Consider the following 18,764-nt stretch of genomic DNA (forward strand, 5'->3'; position numbering starts at 1 on the left):
CATTGCGTATATTATTTCTGGGTGTTCGGTTTTTGTTATTGCAAGTTGCAGGTCGGAAGAAAGCATTTTGTCCGAAGCCAGATCTAGGCCCTGGAGGGTAGGATCTGGCCTCAGACCCAGTTTTCTTGCAAGCGTACAATTCTGCTTGCTGGGGTTTCATTTCCAGGAAAATTTTTGAATTTTTTTTAAGGCTGTGTGGACCTCTTGGATCGTGGCCAACCTTCAACATTGTCATTTTTCAGCTCAGCTCCCTGTCTATCAACTCTTGCAGGAAAATCTGAAACAGGGAATTTTAATTATTGATTTTGTGGAGAGCTTCAGGGGTTTTCCTGGGCAATTTGTTTGTTGTTGCCTGGAGTCTTCAAATTTTTTGGGGAAAAATTCGAAATTTCGTTTCTTCAACTGTCCAAACCCTCAGACCTGCAGTTCTCCATTCACCGCTGCCAAACCCCTTCACTCTACGTCTTTCCTTTGGCTGCGTGCTTTCCATCTCCACGCAGCTCTCTCTCTCCCTGCGTTTAGCAAGCTGCCTACACACTACTCCAGCTCCCTTCCTCATTGGCGTGCTCCATTTCTCTGCACCAAGAAACCCAAATTCGTCCAGTTCCTCTTCCCATCGATCACCTGCAAAAAACACCCACCCACATCTTCACACAGTGCTTTGGTTCTGCGACTTTCACCATCAGCGTTCAACCAAAGCTCCCTTTCACTGTCCCTGCCATCTTACGTAGCTCCAAATCCAACTCTCGGCACGGTTTCCTACGTTGCTGTTGTCTAGCCCCCATCTCATCTCCATTTTGGCTTTCCCTCATCGCAGAAATCCTCCGTCCTCCCATTGCCAATTCTCTCGTGGTGCCCGTGTCTATCTTCTCTCCCTCCTCGTCCCTCACTGTATCCGCTCCCACGCAGTTATCCACACGCTCTCCTCGCTGTTGCCCATCCTCAAACCCGCAGAGCCATTGGCTGCCAGCTTCCAAGCTTCCACACTGTTGTCGAAGCACCCTCACGCAACATTCTTTGCATGGCTGCTCTCTTCAAATCCCGCCGTCACGAATATTTCGACTAGGGTAGGATAACATGTTTTTTTTTTTTTTTGAAGTGTGTCTAGATTTTTTTTTTTAATTATTTATTTATTTATTTTTTATTGTTTGTACTTTTAGTTTTGAATTTCATGAAGTAGCGTTAGATTTTAGATTCAGATTAAATTAAGTTTTATCTGTGGTTTAGCTGTTAGTTTGTTTTAGTTTAATTTTTAATTTAGTTTTGGTTTTGTTTCAAAATCAAATATAAAAAAATACAAAAAACAAAAGCCATAAAAGGGTCCCTTTAGTTTCTTTTGATTATGTGTTAGTTTGTTTAAAATTAGATTTAAATTTTTTAAAGTTTAAGTTTAAAAATAATATCAAAAAATCATAAAAAATATAAAAAGTCCCAAAAAAGGCATAAATAGTTTTAATCTTTTTTTTTAGGGTTTTGTTTAATATTGTCATTAGCTTTTGATTTATTAGTTTAATTTTCTAACTTAGGTTTTAATTTTAAATTAGATATTTTCAGTTTCATTAAAAAATATAAAAAAATATAAAAATTTTGAAATATTTTTTTTGTGTCGCATTTAGTCTTAGCATATTTTGTCACATTTCCAAATTTTGGTATATTTCGCTAAGGCTAATAGATTTTTGATGTGGGATTAATATTTATCATTTTTATGTGGGTAAACATGCTTAAATGTTCATTTGAATATTAGCTATATGAACGTGATAACTGGTTAGCATTTAAAATTATGTGGTCATTTAAAGTATTCAATCTTTTGAATTTTAATTGCTGGAATATTGTTAAGCCATTGAGCATTTATCGATTATCTCTCATTTGGTAAAATTAATCTTTGTTTGAGTTATTTGATGATAAATGATTGTTAATGAGTTCATATTTCTGCAGCATTTGATAAACAATTATTCAATCATTAACTCCATAAGGCACTGGTACAATAATTTCTAAAATCAATCAAGTGCTAATTTGCTTTGTTGTGTCTCCCAACCCAACTAGTCCACAGTTGGTCATTCTTTATCCCATAGGGTCTACCCCACTTAGCCTCGGGAGACGGCTTAAGTGGAGAGATCGGGGATCAGGGTGACAACCCCTGGTCTGAGCGTTGTTGTAACAATCTGTGCGACAATATGGCCTCCTAAGAAAAATGTACAACCAAAATAAACTTTATAAGAACCAATAGAATTCAAGATGATGATGTCAACCATGGAGGATGATTCACCATTTTGGGGTAAAAAAATAAAAATATTAAAAAGTAATAAAATAATAAAATAGTAAAACTATTTTTTCAACATGTATTTTCAACTTATCTCCCTAAGGTTTTACTCAAATTTCGAGCGACAGTTGTCGTTGCATGCAATATTTAATTCCTTGTCCAAGGAGTACCCATGTCAGTGTTGTTAAAATCGCGATAAAATCGCGATTTTATCGGAAAATCGCGATTTTTTCGCAAATCCGATTTTATCGCGATTTTTATCGATAAAAATCGGCACTTTTTTTTATAGGCGATTTTTTCATTTTTTCGAAAAAATCGCGAGTTTTTTAAAAAATCGCGATTTTTTCGAAAAAATCGCGATTTTTTCGGTTAAAATCGCCAGAGGCGCGGGCAGCGGGCGTTTTATATAGAAAATCGATTTTTATTTTATTTCATTCAGCAGTCCGCGCGGAGGAGGAGGAGAAGAAGTGAGGGAGAGGGTTGCCGTCGGATTTGGGAGCGAATCCAAGCGATTTTAGGAGGAATCCAAGCCAAGATCACCAATTTGTCCATAAACCAGGTATGTAGATTAATTTTTTTTTGTTTTGCTTCTATAAAAACTTTGTTTTTCATTGTTTTTAAAGAATTTTTGGAAATTTTTCATTGATTTGGGATGGGTTATTTGTTATGACTATGAGAACCAATTTTTTATTTTTATTTTCTCATTTTCTTTAAACATTGTTTATTTTTTTTGATTTTTCATTGTTTTTTTGCATTTGCCATTGGCATTTGGTTGGGTAACTTGGGTTTAGAAATTGGGATTTTGGAAATAATTAACTTGTAATTTTGCAAATGCTAAATTGTAATTTGTATTATGTAATCCTAAATTCCTATTTCCTAATCCTTATTTTTAATTTTTTCCATAGGTTTGCAAATTCAAAATTCAAAAACAAACATGCCAAGGAAATTGGATCCTTTCTGGGAATATGGTGACCCTAAAACTCCGAATGATAGACAAAACTTGTATTGCAAGTTGTGTGGAAAGGAGATATTCGGGGGGGTGTACAGGTTGAAGTTCCACCTTGCAAAAATCCCTGGACGTGATGTGGTGCCCTGTCCTAATACAAATGCTGAAATTATCCGAAAAGCCATGAGAGCATTGGGAGAATTAGAGCACTCTAAAGAGGCCAAAGAAGAACTCAAAAGGCAACTAAAAAGGTGAGCTGAAGGAAGTGGGCCAAGTGGCACTGGTTCTACTGCAGCGTCAGTCAATCCGGTAGCTGCATCATCATTTTTTGTTCCTCGAACCACACCTGGTGCACAACCAACTATCGGTTCAATGATGAAAAGAACTGAAAAAGAACAAGCTGACAAGTTGATGACAAAATTTCTCCTCTGGAGTGATATTCCTTTCAGCATTGTAAGGAATAATCCATTTTTCCAACCTACTGTTGATGCTATTGCCAGTGTTGGCTCGGGGTACAAAATCCCTTCTCTTCATGATTTCAGAGGCCGGCTTCTTCAAGATGAAAAGCGTGACTGCACCCAAAGATTGGAGGATTTTAGGGAATCCTGGGCACAAACAGGATGCACTGTTATGTCAGATGGTTGGACTGACCAAAAGGGGAGAACCCTTATAAACTTCTTGGTTAGTTGTACCAGGGGGACTATGTTTATCAAATCTATTGATGCAACTCATCAAATCAAAGATGCAAAAATTTTATGTGATTTGCTGGATGTGTTTATTTTGGAGGTGGGTGCAGAAAATGTTGTCCAAGTCATAACGGACAACGCTGCAAATTATGTTGCTGCTGGTAGAATGCTTATGGACAGGCATCCTACTTTATTTTGGACACCTTGTGCTGCCCATTGTATTGATTTGATGTTAGAGGACATAGGGAAAATTCCCTTTGTCAAAGAGGCTGTTGACTCATCAAAAACCATCACAAAATTTATTTACAATCACACATCTGTGCTTAGCTTGATGAGAAAATGCACCAACAACAAAGAGTTGGTGCGCCCCGCCATTACACGGTTTGCGACGAGTTTCATATCTCTTCAATCCCTCTTGAAATCTATGTGGGATTTGAAGAGAATGTTTGTTTCAGAGGAGTGGCGTTCTTCGCCAATGAGCCGCAAACCAGAAGGAGAGGCCGTCTGCAGACTTGTTTCATACCAAGAAGACTTCTGGGCGGGAGTGCAGGAGGTGTGCGCTGTCACTGAACCTTTGGTAAAGGTTCTTCGGTTGGTAGATGGTGAGAAGCCCGCAATGGGCTATTTGTATGAAGCCATGGACAGGGCCAAAGAAGCCATTCGGTCCTACTATGATGACAAGGGAGATGATGGGTTCCAGAGACAACTCCTTCTATGGAACGTCATTGATGAGCGATGGAACAACACACTCCATCGTCCCATTCATGCTGCTGGGCTTTTCCTGAACCCTGCATTTTCTTATGCATGTGGGTTAGATTTTGATGCTGAAATCATGGATGGATTATTAACCTGTGTCCAGAAGATGGTGAAAACTCCAGAACAACGTATGGAGATCTCTAAACAAATTGAGACGTATAAGATGTCAGGTGGCACATTTGGCTTTGATATGGCTATCTTTGATAGGACGGTCAAAATGCCAGGTATTTTTTAGTTTGTAACTTTGTACTTTGTAACTTTGTTTCAAATTTCATTGTCTCTTCAAATTCCATTTTTTTCTTATGTTTATTTGTAATTTTGTTGTAGCCGCATGGTGGAAGATGTATGGTGGCAGAGTACCCCTTTTGCAAAAGCTTGCCATACGTATCCTCAGCCAAACATGCAGCTCCTCGGGATGTGAGCGCAATTGGAGTGTATTTGAAAAAATACACAACAAGAAGCGCAATAGGTTAACAACTTAACACTTAAACATTTAAAATATTGCAAATTTCCAAATAAATTTTTGAATTCATTAAACAATATTTTTTTTTATAATATTAATTATTAATTATTATTTCATGAACTTTGTACAGGTTGGAGTCCCGTAGACTTAATGACATGGTCTATGTCTACTACAATCTTCGATTGTGGGTGAGGCAACTAGACAAGACACCTGATATGGATGCCATCTCATTGGATGAGATTGACACCACTGCTGAATGGAGGGTTGAGACCGAGAGGCCTCTCATGGATCCCACTGAGGATTGGTTAGTGCAGGATGAGGGGGAGGAGGAGGAGGGGGAGGAGGAGGAGCAGGAGCAGGAGCAGGAGGAGGAGGAGTTGGAGGAGCAGGAGGAGGAGGTGACACCGCCTACCCGGGCTACCACTAGAGGACGTGGTCTCTGTCTACCTACAGTAGCTGCTACTTCTACAGCTACTTCTTCAGCTTCTAGAGCACGTCAGACTCCACTGCCATTTCCACCACCACAGGCACCAGCATCTTCATCTAGGGGGAAAGGGAAAGCAGTGACATTTTCTCGCAAGAGGGGCAGAGGAAATCAATAGGATTAGAGTCTTAGACTTTCATTTTATTGTATATGACATTATGACATGATGAGATACATTATCATATTTTTTGTTGATATTTTGAGGCTGAGTTGGGACTCAGGACTTACTATTCAGGACATGATTCAATGTTATGTGTGATTTTAGCGCTAGAAATGATATTAAACATCTTATATATTAGTTTTTTTATCATATTTATGTGTCAATGTATTTATTTTATGTTGTAGATGGTTTAGATATTAAAAAAATTGAAAAAAAATGAAAAAAAATGAATATTTTTGTGCCAAACGATTTTTTCCCGATTTTTCCGATTTTTTCCCGATTTTAACGATTTTTTCCGCTTTTTTCCCGGCGCCGATTAAATCCCGATCGCGCTTTTAACAACATTGACCCATGTTGCATACTTTCGATGGACCCTGCTACACGAAAAATGAGAAACACATGAAAAAACATGATTGCAATCACGTTTTTTCATGTGTTTCTCATTTTTCGTGTAGCAGGGTCCATCGAAAGTATGCAAAATGGCTACTCCTTGGATGAGGAATCAAATTTTGCATCCAACAAACGTTCCCACTCGAAATTTGAGTAAACCCATAGGGAGATAAATTGAAAATACGAGTTGAAAAAGTAGTTTTTTCTTTTTTCTCTCTAAAATTTGATGATGTAATCTAATCTTATTTTATTATTTCCACTATTATTTTATAATTTCCTTAGGAGGCCCATTTTAGACCTCAAAATTCCCCTAATGCATTGTTCTTTGCAACTATATATCATCAAACATAAAACTGTAAACGTTATCCACCTAGTTTGCAATTGAATTGGAAGTATTCTTTCCTTTTGCCTTTCCCTTCACAACGGGATGCCTTAGCAAAGGCTTGACGAGTTGATTGTTTTCAACTTTGAGATGACCTCCTTTGTTCTAGTCTTTGAATTCGATTAAGGACAACGACCTTCATTAGGTTTTTCCACCACTCTTTATCCCATTTGCACAACAAATAGATAGGCGAAGTACTTTATATAGAAAAGTGTCTGAGACTTCTTTCGATGCGTTGAGCAAGAAACGTAACCTGTCCACTTCTCCCTTGGAACACGTAGTTGACCTATCATGACTTGGATGAAGTTCGGTTGAAAAGTTGGATATGTAATAACAATGTTAATTTACCAAACTTTTACATTTTAAATAAACAATTTGATAAAAATATATATAACATAATATTTTTATAAATTTAAAATAATTAAAAATTAAAATGATTATTTAACACAACAATCTTGGCTTTGGAAATAAAACAAAGTCCAATTTGATTTTATGAGCTCTCTCACAACTTCTTTATGCTGAAGAAGCCAGTAAATAGGCAACCCAATTCTTGTGGCAGAACTTCGCTTATCTGAATGTGAGCAATCTAAAGGTTTTGAAACTTGGCAGATTTTCCAATGTCATAATGTACTGATCCACTTCCTCATTTCAATTAGCGCACATCCCACAAACATCTATAAGGAACCCTTGTCACACATGATAGATACATTAGGTATCACAATGATAAACATGTGAATACCCAATAAAGATGGCAAATTTCTGGCAAAAATCGTAAAATTTTAGTGGGTCATGTTGTCGTTCAAATTGTACATGTGAATGTAACGACTCAGGGCAGGGCTTGTCACTCTGATTCCCGCCCTCTCCATTCTAGTTGTCTCCCTACAATAGGCTATGGGGGTTAGTCCCTATGATATGTGTGAATGAGAGACTTGTCGGGAATCGACTAGTTTGGGCGACACAACTAAATGGCCTAGCAACTCGGCTTAAATGATTAGCAAGTTTAATTATTAGCACGATTTGATTAAATTATTTGATAGACCAATGATTTATGGAGTCAAACTTATTTGCTTTATGTGACTTATCTACCAAGTCATTGAATGAATAGTTGCTGCTTAGAATGATCACTATCCTATATGAGATGCAACACCTAAAAACTAAGTGAAATGGAGGATCTTGGTTTATTTTAAATTAGATGCCTATCTAAATAAATCCCTCCTCTCAACTAATTTGAAACTAGTCTCTAGTGTAGGTTGTGAGAGAGAAACCTAGGGAATGACAACAAAGGCTATATTAATGATAACTTCCCTAGGGTTGTAAGCACCTGATGCCTCTACTGTTGCAAAAACTGTGGCTCCGAGGACTGCAAAGTCACTGTGTTAACCACAAAAGAGGGTCTAGGTTTCGCAAGGTGGTCCTATTTTTCTATCAACCAAGCTTATGCTTGGAGGTAATTTAGTTAATGCAAGACTAGTCCTAAAATGCAAGTGCAAGATGCGTGATTGTCTTTAGGTCAGACTGTTAAGGGTCTTGAGTACTTAGAGAAAAATGAAGTACAATGAAGAACAATGAAGTACTTAACAATGTATAATGACAATCTTCACCAAAATAAAATGCTAAATGAACCAAATAGATGGCGCTAGAAAATGTTATTAAGATCACAATAGACAATTGCTCATAAATATACAAAATCCAATTCTTCTTTCAACAATGCCTATTAGATAATGGTGATCCTTAAACACAATTAACAACTTCTTAAGATTATAACAATAGAATGCCAATGTGCCAATTACGGACAAAAGGAGAGAAATTGAATTTCTTATGAACACAATTAGATTGCTTCAAGATTACTCTTATCACAATTATGATGACCAATTAAGTGCTTTAAGAGTGACTTGATTTGCAAGATTATAACCTTAGATGTGAAACCCACTTGCAAGGAATTAGCTAGTACACTTATTGCCAAGAAATGCTATCACAATAGCAATGAAACCACTTGTAACAATGAAAAGACAATGAAACAGTTTTTCCAATAACCAATTTCTCTAGAAATAATGACAATGACAAGCGAGATATTCCTTTAGAAACCATTATCACGATGGATGCTTGCTCCCCTTTAGGCAACATAATGCATTAATGTCTTTCACTGTTCATCAGAAAAAGAGATTATTTGTCAAAGTCAATCATATCCAACAATTACCAATTCAATTTATCCTTTTAGAGCACTTATGTTCTTATTTATATTTGTCAATTGGATGAGGGTGCAAACTTTGAATGCTTATGCAAGAGTGCAAGAATGCAATTAGATGCAAGAGATGGCAGCCAAGGAGATGATGATGATGACAACAGTAAGAAAAACACCCAACCACACTAGAAAACACTTATTCAAGATGCACAATATGCAAGGAGTGAATTCCCGAAGCAATGAGATGACTGTGAACAACTTTTACACCACAGTCAAACTTATGATCAGAGTTTATGATGCATATATCAGACCTCAAATTAATATGACAGTCCTCCAAAAATAACAAGACATGCTTGAACAAATGCAAGCCCAACCAATGCAAATGATATGTCAATGAAGGAATATCACTATAAGTTGATTATTATGCCACTTGGGTGTTTTTATCACTGCTGTAGGTGACTTAAGATGGCTGTAGGTGTTTGTATCAGGCCTTGAGAATCACCTACGGTCCTTCAAACTTCACTTATATGCGACTTGTTGCACACATTTGATCAAAGTTCCAAGGAAGCAGATGTACCAATTTTTCAAAGGATCAAGATCATCAACCATCAATATTTTGAGTCATTGTAAACCGATTCTGCAAAATTTTTGATGTAAATGATGCTAGTTAGACTGTCTATGTATGTAACAACTTAGGTAAGCCTATTATGTTAGCAACGAATTTCATCCTAAGAGGTTTTTTATCTCGCTGATTTATTTGTGTTTCTAAACATGCATGATCAAATTTTTTTTCCCTCCAACCAAACCCCAAAGCTAGGGTGGCTTTTATCGTCAAAGTCTTAGGTGAGTCCTAGTGTTTTAGTCCAGTCTTCTGTAAAATTGATTTGAGAATAATTTAGGCTAATTGGCTAAATTATTTTATTATAAGTCACTTTTGTTGATTTGGGGTAGCATCAGATGTGCTCTAAGCCTCAAATTTTGTAGGGAGGCTTGGGCACAGGTATTCCAAAGAACCCAGAAAGCGTTTTGGGAAATTCCACCCAGAAGTGATTTTATTAAAATAATTAATATTTTTAACTAGGTTCCTATGTCTAAACTTAGGAAAATTAAAATATTAATGGGTATTAATCTAATTAGGGGTGAATCTTCTAGAAAAAGCGACATATCAAGCCAAAATGATTTGAGCCTTTGATTATCGTTTAATCTAGGCTGTTGGTTGTCCAACAAGAAGATATAAGAAGGGGCTTAAGGGTCATTTGGAAAATACACAGAGATTGAGAAAATTGATTTTCTGAAGTGAGAAGTTCTTAGGAGGATAATTGATTGAGGAGATCTTGCAGCAGAGGGGCAGTGAGAATCTGGGAGAAGGAATTTCCGGAGAGTACAAGGTAGAGGGAGAACAGAAAGACGTCCGTCTAGAAGAAGGTTGACGCTGGCCCACACAGTGCTGACGCATAGGTAGTGCAGTCCTTCAGGGGAAGTCGAAATTCAGCTGCCGGAAGCCAGGGTGTGAGTAGAGGACGCAGAAAGTCGACTTCTCAGCCCGTAGAGGATCTAGAGGAGAGGCAGCGTAATACCCAGGATGGGTGACACAGAAACTGCCCAGGGTGACGCAGTTTTGTGCAAAGGCCACGCAGAGGGTGACGCAGAGCCTCTAGAGCAGCAGGATCAGTCATTGATTATCCAGTGATAGGGTGAGATCATTTCACCAGTCTTTTGTTTAGTATTCTCTTTGTATCAGATTGCTAGTTGAGCATCCTAGAATTATACTCAAAATTTTCTCCTGCATAATAATAAACCCTTAGAGCTGCTGCACTGGCTTTCTCGCATTGTGTTTTTCCAAAGGACTATTTGTCCAAAAATAACTGTGTCCTATGTGTTGTATTTTTCTTTCTTGCTCAGTATTTTGTTTCCGCATATATGTTAATTAAGTGAAGGCTGAAGATGTATTTGCTTTGATATTTACCGTAGAACACAGTAAATAACTTGCATGATTTAAACAAGTAGGAGAAGTAACTTCAGTTTGTTGTAGTAGGGATTTCGGCTTAGGAATTTCACAACTTGGTCTACTAAATCATATTGTGTTGTAGAATTGGGTAAATTATTTGAGGGTCTATAACGAACGGCTATTCCCCCTTTGAGGGTTGAATTTTGTAAAATCTTATGTAAACAATATTTTAGTGCATGGTTCCTCATTCTTAGACACCATGGCAAAAATATTTGAGGGTGGAAAAATAATTAATCCTCTCATGTGTCAATTACACCATGGGTAAAATATATGAGGGTGGAAAAATAATTAATCCCCTCATGTGTCAATCAATTAATTTTTCTTGCAATTTTTTTTTGTAAGCTTAGAAGTACCTTTCATTCATTCATCTATAAACAAGCAGGTTACAAATATATAAGTCGTTCGGTGGCCTCAACCTGCCCAGTGGGAAACCAGGTCTATTGGCCACTGAATCACATTATAAGCGATCCAAAACATAAACAGTTTGAGTCCGTCTAACCAAGCCTTATAAGGTTGATAGTCTGGAAACCAGCTAGTAAGCGTAACATTGAAAACATAAATGCTACTCGACATGTACAACCAAAATTAAACCAAAATTAATAGGCATAACTTCAACCAACTATTCATCTGACTATTCCACCGGAGTAGGATCTTTAGCACTCGATCCTCGCAATTTAGATTGTGACATTAATGGGATATGCCGCTCAATGCGGCCCAGGCGAGTGTTCTGATTCTGCAACTGAAGTTGAATGAGCTGGAGCTCTTTTTGAAAGTCTTGGAGGCTCAGATCAAGCTCACTTTACGCGACTGTGTTGGTGGTCGCAGCCATTGCTTTGGCCATTATGCATTTCATTAGCTAGTAGAGATGGACGGACTATCTATACAGGATGAGATGACCGCGGGTGTACCCAGGATTAGTGATTAGATCCCCCCAATTTTCTGTTGACAGTTGAAGCTCATCTTTCAAATTCAATTCTGCCTCCCAAGTTGCTATTAATTGTTTCACCTGTGCCGGGGTCCCTTCGCAATATATCTGAACCGTGGCTTGAAGAATCTCAGAGTTCGTTTTCCGACCCCTCTATCGCGTAGTCTGACTGGAAGACGAACCAACTTATTTTCCTTTGCTATCCTGGTGTCTGCGGCCTTGTCCGCTTGGGACCGAGGCTCCACCATGAGGCTGAGACTTCACCATATTTGCGAAGGTCGGGTCCCCTATTCTTCGACCTTCTCCCACCTTTCTATGCTCATAAACCAGCCCATTGTACAGAGGCCGGAAGTGGAGATAACGTAGGCGACCTGGAATATGATCTTTAGAGAGAACCACCCGCAAGACGAGCATTAACTTAATGTATGACCAGAAAAACAAATGAAACGCCGGACGACACTGTGTCCCTTCCAAATTCCACCACCCGAGCCAACAAGCATAAACAAACAGTAACCGTCCGAGAGTGTGAGGTACCACCAGAATGAAAATGGCATCCCTAATGCACCCCTGATGCCTGAGCCTAGAGTCCATAGGCTTGGCCCTGATCATTAACTAGAACCCTTACTCTCCACAAGGCTTGTCCAAACAGCTCAAACTTAAAACGGGGAAACCAATTATCAACATGCAGAGGAAACATCATGAGAAAAAACCGGAAACCAGTAAACATGCCTTTGCGAGAAAGAATGTTTCCAAAAAAGGTAGAAATCGACATTACATAGTCGAGAAAGCCAATATTGCTTGTCACAGAGACTGCTAATTTAACTAGTGTTTCCTTTCCCCTCTGGACGCGAGGCATATCACGAGTAGCAGCCCCCAACCCAGGATACAAAGTTAGCATCATAACATACCAGACTTTGCCCTGCGAAATGTCAGGGTTTGGAATAACCTCTCATGTTTTGCAACAACTTCATTAAATCAAGGAAAGTCATCGACAAAACCGCTTAAGACTGAATCAATTACGTAAAGCAAGGGAGCTGCGAGCACAAATTGAATTATTCAATACACAATAAAAGGGAGGCAAAGTGAAGACCAAGTGCTCAAGTTCTACTTTCTGCAAGATTTCTTGTATCTGTATTTTTACTGTTCAAAAGATTGCAGTGGATCCAGATCAATCTGAAATCCATGCAGCTTTGATTCTAACATTATTGACATGGCTGTGACCCCATTTGGTTGCAACTAATCTATTTATTACTTGAATGGTCATAGTTCTGTTATCTCCATCAAACACAAAGGCTTTTCTCCTTATTTTGTGCTCCCAACAATAGCTCTTCCGAGTGTCATCACTTGAAGTAAACCTTTTAATATTTGGATTCATGTAAAAACTTTGTAACTCTTTGAAGCAGAGAACTTATGAACGCAGAAATAGATATGCAAATATTTATTAATAATTAGATAAATTATAGATGATGTCTGATTACAATGGGGCTCCTGGCTTAAATACCGCCATGGACACCCTTTGGGAAAGGGCATGATCTTATGATCGTGCCCTTTCATCTAATTAAACCTAGAATTAAAAAATAACCTAAAATTAACTAATTTTTTTACATAACATTGCCTTCCTCTCGAAAGAATGCTTTGTCCTCAAAGCATGCGCAACGACGGATGTTGTTGACAAAATGCTTCATTCTCCCAAGAAACGTCTTCTTTGGGAATTCCTTCCACCTGAGCAGATATTCCAAGATAATCAATGTCACACACTGTAAAAGGTTTTGGATTAATCTCTCAATTTCCGTTTTTTGGAGATGTGGATATCGGTATGGCTTGATGTTGACAAGGTCTGACCCTGCTTTAACTTCTGTTCTACGCTCAATTTCCCTACTAGGCGGCATCTTCATAGGTAGGTCTTGAATCTCTGGTGATTCTTCTCTGGTCATATTTGCAGATAACATTTCTAATTGGTGACATTGTATTGCATAAGCAAGTGCTCTTCTTCGACTCATCTTGATCATCTGAGATGATGATACAGCATGATTTTCTGGTGCTTGGAATCCATGTAGTTTGTACTTCTGACCTTCCCATTTGAATTTTATAAATTGTACTTGATGGTTGGCGGCATAAGTACCTAAAGTTCGTAGCCATTGGATACCTAAGACTACATCTACTCCTCCTAACGGTACTGTGAAAAACGAAGACTCTAAACTGAAGTCTTGAATCTGCAATTTAACCTTATGGCATTTTCCCACCTTTTCAATCTTCTTACCGTTAGCTATCATCACTTTCATGTTTGGTAAGGGAAATGAAAATATATTGAGTCTCTTTGCCACGGTTGCATCTAGAAAATTGTGTGTGCTTCCAGAGTCGACGAGAACCACTACGTTGTTATTCTTTATGTGTCCTTTTAACTTTAAAGTCTGAGGTTGTGATATACCTGTCATAGCTGATAATGATACTTGTGGAATACTTCCATCATCTAGTTCCGGTGAAAATTCTGGAGCGTCTTCTGTGTCTTCTATGTCATAATCTTCACTGTTTGAATCATTGGTTGCTTCACAATTATATAGGTTCTTTGGTTCTTTTCCTTTAGCACATCTATGTTTGGGGTCCCACTTCTCACCACAGCGTTTACATTTACCCTCTTTTATCCTTTGCATTTCCACATTAGATTTTTCATCTTCACGACGATGTGGTGGAACATATCTTGTATTATTTGAGTCCACATACTGGGGTATCCTTCGTCTTGCATAAGCTTTTTCCACTATTGACCAAAATATTGGTTCAGATTTCTTTTCGGCTGTTTTTGCTTATCGTCTTGCTTCTTCTATAGATGTAATATCATGCATCTCAAGTTCTGTTTGTAAATGGGTTTTGAGTCCCGAGATGTATGACTGAATTAGATGAGATTCTGATAACCCAGGTACTCGTGTTACTAGGGTCTCCCATTCTTGAGTGTATTCGTCCACACTTCCTTTTTGTCGTAATTTGATGAGTTTTGAAAAGAACTCTTCTTCCTTTACACCTTGGAATCTTTTGAAGAATGCATCTTTAAATCTCCTCCAGCTAATGACGTGTGTGGTCTTTTTCCACCACATATACCAGTTATATGCTTCTCCCTCCATTTTCATGGATGCATGTCTGAGCTTTTCGTCATCGTCAGTGATGTCATATATCTCAAAGTATTCTTCTGCTTTATTTATCCATGCAACATTGTTTTTTTCGTTCCCATCGAATTTAGGCATCTCGACCTTTGCCCGTCGCTGGTATGTTGCTACTGGTTGAGCGAAAAAAGGGTGTTGATTGGTAAGGTTATCCCAGAGTTGCTTGTTTGTAAAGGCTGGGTTTCTCGCTTCTTGGTGGGGTGTCACTGATTTTTTTGGGGATTCAACTTTGTCATGAGAGTCTGTGGACTTAGTTGAATCTGACGAAAGGTGTTCTTGATTCTCTTCACCTTCTTTTAGCAGTTGTTCGGGCGTACAATTCGACCTTTTACACAGAACTTTTAGCATTGTTAAGACCTCTTTGAAGTTTACTCCTGTTTGGACATGTTGACTTTCCATTTTTATCTCTATTCGATTTGTCGTATCTTCAAGATTTTTGATTTTGTCCGCTTGCTCCCCAAGCTTGCTCTCGACTTCATTTAATCTTTTACTGACCTCGTCGTGGTTGTTATTTATCTTTTGCTCTGCATCCAACAACCTTTTTTGGAAATCCGCCATTGTCATTGTCGACATTGAGCGGGTTTGCGGAGGCGTGTATTTATTTGCCAGCGAAAATATTTTTCCTCTTTTTTTTTTTTATTAGCTAAAATAAATTTTATACATATAAATTTTAATTAATTAAAATAAATTTAATTAATTAAATTAACATATATATATATATATATATATATATATATATACTTTTTAATTAATTAAATTAATTTTAATATATATATAAAACTTATAACTGTATTATATATAACATAAAATATAATTATATAATTATATATATATATTATATAATATATATAAATTAATGTTATATAAATGTTTATATATAAAATATAATTATATATATATATATATATATATATATATATGTTATATATAATATATATAAATTAACGTTTTAATAAATGTTTCACGTTATATATATACAAATAACTGTTATACGTTGTGTATATATTGGATAGTTCCGCTGAACGTCACGTTTGCAGATGGGGTCACCTCCGTTGACCGTTCAAAAGAAAATGAACATCAAACGGATATCACCGCAGATATTTTCGACGACAGCAGTGGTAGGTTTTCTGGCGATTGCACAGCAGTTGGACAGCAGACGGTGGTCAGCAGAGTGGACCGATGGCAATAGCGTGAGGGATTTGGTAGCGGTGGTAGTGGGGCAGCACACACAGAACAGTTGGATTAAGATGGATGTGGAAGGCTTTGACGGAACATGAATGATGGCGGTGGTGGGGCAGCGGACCTATGACAGCAGCGGGTATGCAGACGCTTGATGTTGTACACAGCAACTGAGGCAGCGTAACACAGGACGGCAACTATTTTACTCGCTCCGATACCAGATGAAGCAGAGAACTTATGAACGCAGAAATAGATATGCAAATATTTATTAATAATTAGATAAATTACAGATGATGTCTGATTACAATGGGGCTCCTGGCTTAAATACCGCCATGGACACCCTTTGGGAAAGGGCATGATCTTATGATCGTGCCCTTTCATCTAATTAAACCTAGAATTAAAAAATAACCTAAAATTAACTAATTTTTTTACATAACACTCTTCTGAGTGTTATCACTTGAACCAAACTTTTCCAAATTTTGTTAAGTAGCTTTACATCTAATTCAGGTCAACTTTTTGTAAATTGGCTATGGACCCCCAAAATACTTCTGTACAATATGCACAAACACCTCCAGCTAAATCATTTATATTTCAGTTTTTTTAAGTGTCAAGACTTCAAATTTATCCAGAGGCGAAATATACCAATGTATTTTGATATGGAAGTCTGATTAGGTGGGATCTTTAATGCAGGAGTTTGATTAAGAGGGTCATTATTTCTTTTTTCTCATAATGAACTTATGTTTGGTTTCTCTGCAGGGCAAAATTCGTCTCCGCAGAGGAAAGGACAGGTGTGACATTTGATGATTTTGCTGGACAGGAGTATGTTAAGCGTGAATTACAGGAAATTGTGAAGCTTTTGAAGGACAGCCAAGAATATGAGGGTGCTAGTGTCTACTGTCCAAAAGGAGTGCTTCTGTTTGGACCACCTGGCACTGGTAAAACACTCTTAGCAAAGGCCATTGCTGGAGAAGCAGGCATTCCATTTTTCTCTGCCAGTGGCTCTGAGTTTGTTGAGGTCAGAACAGTACAGTTTGTTTTAGAGAATTGAATTTGCTTTCCTATTTAATTCTTTGAGGTCCACTAGGTTTGTTTATTGCATTAGCAGGGGAACATACTCACAATTGTGGAAAGATGGTGGGATTCTTTCTGGATATAACCTTCTCATAAATTGTATTTCACTTTCTCATTATATATTTTATTGAGAGTCTGAAGAGAACTGTTTGAATGGGCTGGATTTAAATTGCCATGTGCAGGGATTTTGTTTTACTTACAAGAGAAGATAATATATTATCCAACCCAGCAGGCATTTTACTGCCCTATATGTTATAAGCAACAGTAAAATAATGTAGGCAGCAGGACTTTGGCACACATATCAATGTTAGATAAATCTATCCTAGTGCATTAATAAGATATCATGCAGCTGCTATGTAGAAGTCCAACAAATTGCTGAAGTGCAATGTCTGAAATCTAAGACACTCTACTGAGCAGTACAAGTTAGAATCAATGAGGGAAGTAGTTAACTGGATAGGGCCAGTGGAAAAATGAAATGAAATTATATTAATGTTCATGGTTGACCAAAATAGGTTAATGGGACTAGGTAGAACAAACATTTGGCAACAGCAGTAAGGAGTGCCTGGACCATTTCCTAAGCAGTTCTAAAATCTTAGGTTAAGGAAAGAAACAAAAAAAGAGTGTACACTAAAATAGAGAGGGAGGGAACCAAGAAGGATAACCCTAGAAAATAAGATAGATAATGCTCAAGGACATGAAAGCATCCCAGTGACATTGTTGCACGATGACATGTCCTCCAGAAAACTGCCAAGACTATGGAGTCCAAGGAGGAATACCTATGTTGCATGAAACTTCTAGGAACTGGGCGTTTCAGGTCGTAACCATACCTGAAACTCTGAAACTCGGCCGAAACTTGACCAAGACATGACCATCATGTAATTCTCTATGAGAGTTAATATAAACTTGGTTTTCCTTCTAAATTGTCATCTATGGGTCTTATTTCCTTTTTTCTTGCAAGATAATGTGTTATTCACTTATCTCTCTCTCTCTCTCTCTCTCTCTCTCTCTCTATACACACACACACACACACACACAAATATGATGTTACGACCGACATTTCCATTTCTAGGAGGTGACATTTCTAAACATACCTGTTTCAGAAACTTCGAAACATTTCGACGCTTCGTGCAACTTAGAGGAACACCTGTGAACAGTTTTAGAAGTAGAAGTGTGGGGGTGAGTGGTTGCAGGAAGATAGTGATTAACCTACAGAGAAGAATTTTATATGTGAGATAGGCAGGCAATAAGATAGTTTAGAAAACGGCCAAGACTATGGAGTCCAAGGATGAATATCTGTGAACCATTTCTGAAGTAGAAGTGTCCATTTCTGAAGTAGAAGTGTGGGGTGAGTGGCTAAATGCATTGCCATCAAAATGGAGTGGTTTTGCAACAAGCATCTACTTTAAGAAAGATTCAACTCCTTTTGATGAGTTGTGGGTGCAATGCATTTTGGAAGAATCTAGGATCAAGGTAAAAGATGACATTAGATCAGATGAACAGTTTCAAGCCTTTCTAGCTCGAGTCAAGAAGCTGAAGAAGGGAAAGTTTGAGAAGTCCAAGAAGAAAGATATGTCCAAGGTTCAATGCTTTAAGTGCAATGACTATTGACACTTTAATAGGGATTGTCCAAGCCAACATAACAACAAGAGAACGGAAAGAAGTGAGGCCCACATAGTTGAGGAAACATGAGAACCTGAGAAGAAGCCAAAGAAAGGAT

General features: G+C 37.8%; 1 protein-coding gene and 1 long non-coding RNA gene across 3 annotated transcripts in view; both read left to right on the forward strand.

The window, feature by feature from the left end:
- Window positions 1-18,764, forward strand: part of EMB3144 (AAA-type ATPase family protein) — a 385,432-nt gene that overhangs the window by 167,916 nt on the left and 198,752 nt on the right. For both annotated transcript variants that reach the window (XM_089391628.1, XM_089391629.1), the window contains exon 4: window positions 16,733-16,991. In XM_089391628.1, the coding sequence (XP_089247754.1) occupies window positions 16,733-16,991 (259 nt within the window). The remainder of the gene's footprint in view (window positions 1-16,732; window positions 16,992-18,764) is intronic.
- Window positions 4,809-5,427, forward strand: LOC149211946 (uncharacterized). The gene is made up of 2 exons (XR_016250732.1): window positions 4,809-5,117; window positions 5,242-5,427. It is a non-coding gene; the product is annotated as an uncharacterized LOC149211946 (long non-coding RNA).

This window comes from Pinus tabuliformis, chromosome 1_1 (genome assembly GCF_031772625.1).
Source record: "Pinus tabuliformis cultivar Carrire ecotype Pingquan chromosome 1_1, CPIR1, whole genome shotgun sequence".
NCBI classification, from domain to species: Eukaryota; Viridiplantae; Streptophyta; class Pinopsida; order Pinales; family Pinaceae; genus Pinus; species Pinus tabuliformis.